The sequence below is a fragment of the Nanorana parkeri genome, unplaced genomic scaffold (assembly GCF_000935625.1).
Source record: "Nanorana parkeri isolate BGI_ZX_2015 unplaced genomic scaffold, ASM93562v1 scaffold1326, whole genome shotgun sequence".
Taxonomy (NCBI): Eukaryota; Metazoa; Chordata; class Amphibia; order Anura; family Dicroglossidae; genus Nanorana; species Nanorana parkeri.
This window is the reverse complement of record NW_017307594.1, coordinates 360,177-369,016: the sequence shown is the minus strand read 5'-3', so window position 1 is coordinate 369,016 and position 8,840 is coordinate 360,177. Positions and strand designations below refer to the sequence as shown.

Here is an 8,840-nt window from a genome sequence, read left to right as displayed (position 1 = left end):
CTGACCGGAGAGGTGAGGAGGATTCTAGGAGGTCACATGACTTCACTCTTATGTCTATTAATAAGACACAGACCTGACGGGAGAGGTGAGGAGGATTCTGGGAGGTCACGTGGCATCACTCTTATCTCTTATTAATAAAACACAGACCTGACCGGAGAGGTGAGGAGGATTCTGGGAGGTCACATGACGTCACTCTTATCTCTATTAATAAAACACAGACCTGACCGGAGAGGTGAGGAGGATTCTGGGAGGTCACATGACGTCACTTTAATCTCTAATAATAAAACACAGACCTGACCGGAGAGGTGAGGATGATTCTGGGAGGTCACATGACATCACTCTTATCTCTATTAATAAGACACAGACCTGATGGGAGAGGTGAGGAGGATTCTGGGAGGTCACATGACGTCACTCTTATCTCTATTAATAAAACACAGACCTGACCGGAGAGGTGAGGAGGATTCTGGGAGGTCACATGACGTCACTCTTATCTCTATTAATAAAACACAGACCGGAGAGGTGAGGAGGATCCTGGGAGGTCACATGACTTCACTTTAATCTCTAATAATAAAACACAGACCTGACCGGAGAGCTGAGGAGGATTCTGGGAGGTCACATGACGTCACTCTTATCTCTATTAATAAAACACAGACCGGAGAGGTGAGGAGGATCCTGGGAGGTCACATGACTTCACTTTAATCTCTAATAATAAAACACAGACCTGACCGGAGAGCTGAGGAGGATTCTGGGAGGTCACATGACGTCACTCTTATCTCTATTAATAAAACACAGACCGGAGAGGTGAGGAGGATCCTGGGAGGTCACATGACTTCACTTTAATCTCTAATAATAAAACACAGACCTGACCGGAGAGATGAGGAGGATTCTGGGAGGTCACATGACGTCACTCTTATCTCTATTAATATAACACAGACCTGACCGGAGAGGTGAGGAGGATTCTGGGAGGTCACATGACATCACTCTTATCTCTATTAAAGCGGGCCTTGCATGACATTTCGAAGTACTCTACCTTTTACGGTAAGATGTATGTATTTGTTAATCCGCAGGAGTACACATTATTAAAGAAGAAGTCTACTGACAATGTCACACAAAACAGCCATCCCTGTATGTCAGAAGGATGCTGCGAGAGCCAGAGGCCCATGATCGGACCTTCACTTCCTTTCTTGGCAGCTGAGAGCAACAATGACAAGAAGATCCTAGAAGTCACCCAGAAGATCATTGAGCTGCTGACGGGAGAGGTGAGCGGTGCCGGGAATTCTGGGACATGATCCAGGAACAGACCAGGGATGTGTCTGGGTGGTGACGGTATCATTGTGTCAGGTTCCTATACGGTGTCAGGATGTCTCTGTCTATTTCTCCATGGAGGAGTGGAAGTATATAGAAGGACACCGGGATCTCTACAAGGACGTCATGATGGAGAACCGGCCGCCCCTCACATCACCGGGTAAGAGGAGACTTTCATTTCTTGAGTATTGAGGATCCCCCTAGATACACACATCCTCTGATATAAAGACATAGAAACAATGTATTCAGTCAGTGTGTGTGTTTCCTACAGATGGATCCAGGAACAGAAATACCCCAGAGAGATGTCCCCGTCCTCTGTATTCCCGGGATTCCACACAGGAACATCAGGAGATCCCTCAGGCCCGTCCTCTGTATTCCCGGGATTCCACACAGGAACATCAGGAGATCCCTCAGGCCCGTCCTCTGTATTCCCGGGATTCCACACAGGAGCATCAGGAGATCCCTCAGACCCGTCCTCTGTATTCCCGGGATTCCACACAGGAACATCAGGAGATCCCTCAGGAGGATCAGGTAGATGGGAGAGATCTAAAGTAACCTGATATTCTTGTGTTTCATCTTAAATCATACATCCAAACCTGTTAAATAGATGTTACATTGTGTCTTGTCCAGGATGAAGGCCTAATTGTTGTTAAAGTTGATGAAGAAATGTTGGAGGGAAGTGATGAGCCGTGTAAGGAAGAGGAACGTTCTCTAGAGATCAGCTCAGGTGAGTAATAAACACTAAATCCAGAAATTAGTCCCAGATTCTCCTTGTTCAGTCACTACAACAATCTCTTCTTCTCCCCCCTCCTCTGTCAGTAGACAGTAATGGGGGGACGGAATGTTTCTAGTGGGGGGAGTCAGGAGCCATCAGCCTCTATTAGACTCCGGCTCTCCTCCTCACATCATGTCATTGTGTGTTACCAGCCAAGAGATATCACATACAAAGAGCCACTAGAGGGGGAAATACAACTGATATATTTCAAATTTAGAAGTCTAAAGGGCAGTAAAAGTACATATATGACTGACATAGATGCAGAAATGTCCTTTAACATTCATGGGGCTAAACAAGAAAAAACGCTTGATTCCCCTCCACACTAAGCAGTGTAGATCGGGGAATTGTAGTCTGACAACAGCAGGTGTGCCGCTTTCTGAATACCGGAACAGCTGATTGGCTGCAGTCACTGTTAGCCCCAGAATTTTTGGTCCAGCTTAAGCAACATCGTAGAACGGAGGTGTGCTGACATGGCCACATACTCTCCGACCAGTGATGGGTTACTTCTGAACTCTTGAATTGTTGTTGAGCTTGACTATCCATTTTGTCAAAAGCTTCTTCTAAACATTATCCCGCCTTTCACTGGCAAGCTGGAGCTCTATAATCGTGTCTGTCCCCCTTCATGTCCCACTCCATGTCCACCCCCAGGTTTCCCTTTATGTGCCACTCCATGACTACCTTCAGGTCCACCTCCAGGTTTCCCTTCATGTCTGCCTCCATGACCCTCTTCATGTCCAACTCCATGGCCCTCTCCATGTCCAACTCCATGGCCCTCTCCATGTCCCACTCCATGGCCCTCTCCATGTCCACCTCCAGGTTTCCCTTCATGTCCAACTCCATGGCTCTCTCCATGTCCCACTCCATGGCCCTCTTCATGTCTGCCTTCATGTCCCACTCCATGGCCCACCTCATATCTGCCTCCATGTCCCCTTTCATGTCCTTCATATCCTACTCCATGGCCCCCTCCATGTCCCTCTTCATATCCTACTCCATGTCCCTCTTCATATCAACCTCCATGTACTCTTACATGTTCCCCTTCATGTCCAGATCCATGGCCCCCTCCATGTTCCTCTTCATATCTACCTCCACATCCACTTTCATGTCCCCTTCATGTCCTACTCCATTTCAACCTCCATGTCCTCTTTCATGTCCCACTCCATGTGCCTCTTTATGTCCACCTCCATATCTAATTTTCTCCAGCTGTAAGACACAACAGGAATAACACAGCTGAACACTCTGTTCCTTCTCAGACAGTGAAGAAGACAATGACCTCCCATCTGACTCTCCAGAATACCCAACTACACCTAACCTCCATCCAGCACCTCACTGTTCAGATCCATCGTCTGGTTCCCCTGAACAATCCGTGGCTGTCACCAATCATAGAGCACAAAGACATTCTATGAATTTCCTGTGTTCTGAGTGTGGAAAATGTTTCACCCGCAAGACAAAACTTATCATCCATCAGAGATCCCACACGGGGGAAAAGCCATTTTTGTGTTCTGAATGTGGGAAGTGTTTTAACCAGAGAGTCCACCTGATGGCACACGAGAGAACTCACACAGCCGTGAAGCCGTATTCCTGTGCCGTATGCGGCAAGTCTTTTACTCAGAGCGGAAATCTCATTACTCATCAGAAGACGCACACGGGGGTCAAGTCATTTTCCTGCCCTGAATGCGGGAAAACGTTTACCCGGAAGTCATCGCTCGTCATGCACGAGAACCTTCATACTGGGGAGAAGCCGCATTCGTGTTCTGAGTGTGGGAAATGCTTTAATGAAAAGTCGCGCCTCACTAGGCACGAGAAGGCTCACACGGGGGAGAAACCGTTTTCCTGCACCGAATGCGGCAAATCTTTCACCCACCGATACTATCTCAGCTCCCACCAGAGGACTCACACCGCCGAGAAACCATATTCATGTGCAGAATGTGGAAAATGTTTTTTCAAGAGGAAAGACCTTGTTGCTCACCAGACGTCGCACACGGGGGAAAGGCCCTTTTGTTGTTTGGAGTGTGGAAAATGTTACACTAACAAGTCCAATCTCATTGCGCATCAAAAAATTCACATCAGCCATTGCCCGTATTCATGTCCTCAGTGCGGGAAAGGCTTTAACCACCGGTCGAGTCTGCTGAGACATGAGAGAGTCCACTCCGGGGACCGTCCGTATTCCTGTTCTGATTGTGGGAGGCGGTTCTCCGAGAGGTCCTCACTGATGTCACATCTCAGCTCCCACAGGTGACAACGGGTTCCTATTCAAAAATAAAAAACAGAATGTGGGAAGATGTCAAAAAATTCCCCAGAGACAAGCTCACCTTATCTTTTCAGGTCGGTGCCACCTACCAAATAGCATCATTAAAGCCCGCCTTCGGGGCAAACAAATGAAGTGATGAGGTCTAGTGGGGCTACCCCCCTCCCCCACTTGACTTCATTTTTGTCTAGGGGCTGGAGTAAAGCAGATTTGCTCACTTGATCCCCAATCCCAATGGCTCCCTATGGCCTGCTAGACCAGTCCTGGCAGCCTCTTCGCTCTGCAGGGCCACTGACATCATCATGTCTAATGAAGTTCCCCAGATCTGCATTAGAGGCGAGGATGCCAAGGGACATTCCTCCAGCTGGAGCGGAGGGGGGTAAGAAATCACTGACCATCAGGGGAGTAGGGATCAGGTAAGTAAATCTGCTTTACTCCAGCTCCTAGACAAAGCTGTGTACCTACCGTACCTCTTGCAGGGTGCAAGTAGCCCCGCTGCAATTGTACTGATTTTGTATACAGTAGGGATATATTAGTAGGAATAAAAGGCACTCCAATGTATTCTGTGGCATTCGATCATTTATTATTAAAAACTTATTTCTATTAACAGCAGCGGTACAAAACTCGCAAGCAGCATGTGATGTACCAATCACCACCAACAATGGCGATACCAAGATGTCTATTTATAAACAATTCGCTTTTGCAAAAAATTGCAAAAACAACCATTCTTGATATATTTTCTTTTCAGGTTGAATGTATTGTGATGTAATATCACATTATGGCCACTAGATGGAGCTGAGGAGCACAGTATTTATTTTCTATGCTCCTCAGCTCCATCTAGTGGCCATGTTGCAGTATTACATCACAATACAATCGACCTGCAAATAAAATATATTAAGAATGTTTGCTTTTGTTAGGGTTGTCCCGATGCCACTTTTTCAGGACCAAGTACAAGTACTTCCCCTCATGTACTTGCCGACACCAATTACCGATACTTTTTTTTTTTTTTTTTAAAGGGACAGGTGACTTTAAATGATCCATGGTAGGAGAATTATGTACTATGGATCATGATTTAACCCATTCATGTTAGCAGGGGAGAATTGTAAATCTATTGCTGGAGTGTAGTGGAGGTGTGTGCTGTATATATGTACTACATATACATTACACACGTCCAGTACACTCCAGCAATAGATTTACAGCCAGCCCCGTCCCAGCTTCCCTTACTCACAGTTTCACTCCGATCCCTGTAGTCTCACGCGGTGTCTCTCGTAGACGGTGCTGGGCAGGATCGCGTCTCGGTGCTCAGCTTGTGGGAGGCACTCACAATTCTGCCCTGCTAACATGAATGGGCTAACTCATGATCCATAGTACAACTATTATGTACTACGGATCATTTAACCCATTCATGTTAGCAGGGGAGAATTGTAACTCTATTGCTGGTACCGATGACATTTTCAGATGTAACCCTTTAGACTTACCTGATAAGAAATACAAATATATGAACAAAATGTATTTTTTTTATTCAAGCAAATTAATATTTCAATATAGAAATTATCTTTTTTAATGATGTTTGCTGTACATGTGTGTTTGTAACACGGCGATCTTTATCAGCTGCCATAACCTTTCACCATCTTTTCTCTAGTCACCCTCTTCTAATGTCTGACCCCCATCCGTAACATTATCCCCATTTCTCGCCCTTCCCACACATTCTATATACCCCTCCAGGCATCTCAGACATCCGTCCTTTAGCAGACTCCTCTATATTCAGCTTCAAGTCTTATGTTTGGCATAAACCACAATGAAAGCTCAACATTGTGACCATGAAAACCCAAATCCCCCATTCCCTACACCGAGTCATACTCCATGCATGTACCTCCATAGAAAGGTTACCACGGCTGTATGAAGGTCTGGGAGCATCACTGTTCGATGTTCACCCAATAAATGTCTAAGGGTGTTACTATGTATTGCATGCAGTGTGCGGTCTGATTCCATGTAACTAAGTACGGAGCCACTATTCCTGATAGCTGGGTGTACACAGGGCCTGAGGAATACAAGGTACCCCCTATAATCTAAGTCCCTTGGGCATACCTCGTACGCCCAACAATCTTTTTGTAATTTTGTGCTCCTATTTCCTCCCCCGTGCACCTTCCCCCAACTTTTCAGTTGTGATTGATAACACAACTATCCAGCCCTCCCCCCATGCCAAGGCCCTAGGTGTCATCCTTGACTCGGACCTCACCTTTCTTCCCCACATCCAATCACTATGCAAATCCTGCCGCCTTCACCTTCGTAACATCTCCAACATACTCCCCTTCCTCACCAATGAAAACTACTCATCCACTCCCTTGTTATCTCTCGTCTCAACTATTGCCACTCCCTCCTCATTGGCCGACCTCTACACAGGCTCCTCCCCTTCAGTCTATCATGAATGCTGCTAGATTTATCCACCTAACCAACTGCTTAGTGTACCTACCCCCCTCTGCCAATCCCTCCACTGGCTTCCATCCCCCGCCTCCCTCTGCCAATCCCTCCGCTGGCTTCCATCATGTGCCTTCCTCTGCCAATCCCTCCACTGGCTTCCATCCCTTGCCCCCCTCTGCCAATCCCTCCACTGGCTTCCATCCCCCACCTCCCTCTGCCAATCTCTCCACTGGCTTCCATCCCCCACCTCCCTCTGCCAATCTCTCCACTGGCTTCCATCCCCCACCTCCCTCTGCCAATCTCTCCACTGGCTTCCATCCCCCACCTCCCTCTGCCAATCTCTCCACTGGCTTCCATCCCCCACCTCCCTCTGCCAATCTCTCCACTGGCTTCCATCCCCCACCTCCCTCTGCCAATCTCTCCACTGGCTTCCATCCCCCACCTCCCTCTGCCAATCTCTCCACTGGCTTCCATCCCCCACCTCCCTCTGCCAATCTCTCCACTGGCTTCCATCCCCCACCTCCCTCTGCCAATCTCTCCACTGGCTTCCATCCCCCACCTCCCTCTGCCAATCTCTCCACTGGCTTCCATCCCCCCCCCCCCTCTGCCAATCCCTCCCCTGGCTTCCATCCCCCGCCTCCCTCTGCCAATCCCTCCACTGGCTTACAATTACCCAAAGGATAAAATTCCAAATGTTAACAACATATAAAGCCATCCACCACTCTGCCCCCGGCTATATCTCCAACCTCATCTCAAAGTATCACCCTAACCGTCCCCTCATCTCCAGCTTTCTAGCTCCCTCCTCCCATGCTCGCCTTCAGGACTTCTCTAGAGTCTCTCCAATCCTCTGGAACGCCTTACCCCAACCTGTCCGGCTATCTTCTACTATGTCTGCCTTCAGGTAATCCCTAAAGACTCATCTCTTCAGGGAAGCCTATCCCACCTCAACCTAACCACTGAATCTTCACTTTCTCAAACAATTCTACCTAGTGTTAGTACATGTTGAGTCACGCACCAGGAACAATCATGCTGATCATCTACAAGATCTTCTTACCAATGTTAGCACCTCGGAACGTCTTCAGTTCCAGAGTCCAACCCCCCACTGACCTTTTATATGGGCATCTTCATGACCTCCTCACCACTGTTAGCCTCATGGAACTTCTTCCAGAGTCCCAACCTGACAAGTCCTTTAATTATGAAGTCACCTAATTCTTGGTCATCCTGCACATTCATGGACTTGGAGTCTTATGGGAGCCGGTTCATGTTGCCTACGATGTGCGGCCTCCTGCAAGCTGCCTGGGAGACGTTCTGCTGCCATATGGAATTTACTGCAAATGGCTGACCACATTCTAACTCCTATCTGCTGGATTTCATGTATATTCCCGTAGTGGACACATGAGGAACAAAACCTGGAATGTAGGAACTTCGGGGCCGCAGTTTTATGAAAGATTAGGAGAGAGGAATCTTGATGACACTATTTTCCCAAGATGCATCTGGAAGGCAGTGAACCACTTAAGACTCCTTATGATCCGGAAGTGCTGGAGAGCCTTGTGTTTTATACCAACCTGACGTTAGATGTTTCTGTATTGTGGGGTCATCCATGGACCTCTCCCGTTTCATTTTAGAGTTGAAGTCCACTTTGAAGGAACAAGATAACCGTTCCCTGTCCTAAATGACCATCTAAGTTATAACTTTGATTCTTCCCTCCGATATTAGCATAATACAAATTGGTTCCATTAAACCAGGGATGGCCAAACTGCGGCCCTCCAGCTGTGGTGAAACTACAAATCCCATGAGGCATTGCACGATTCTCACAGCCACAGACATGACTCCCGGAGAGAGATGCTTCATGGGATTTGTAGTTTCACCACAGCTGGAGGGCCGGAGTTTGGCTACCCCTGCTTTAAACGAACAATTAGCACCTTTAATTGTCTATATTGGAGTAACAAAAAACATCTATTGAATTGATAAAAATCACATGGGCCCATCCATACTTGCGCATTGCCACAACGCATGGCAATGCACCCGCTCTGTGTGGTGCCATTTATTGTTTATGGAACCCCAACACATTGTACAATGAACCCCAACACACAG

General features: G+C 47.4%; 1 protein-coding gene across 1 annotated transcript in view; it reads left to right on the top strand.

Annotated features, from left to right (window-relative positions):
- Window positions 1-4,316, top strand: part of LOC108797724 (zinc finger protein 850-like) — a 73,363-nt gene extending 69,047 nt beyond the window's left edge. The window contains exon 8 of the mRNA XM_018569376.1: window positions 3,473-4,316. Within this exon, the coding sequence (XP_018424878.1) occupies window positions 3,473-4,316 (844 nt within the window). The remainder of the gene's footprint in view (window positions 1-3,472) is intronic.
- The last annotated feature ends 4,524 nt before the right edge of the window (window positions 4,317-8,840 follow it).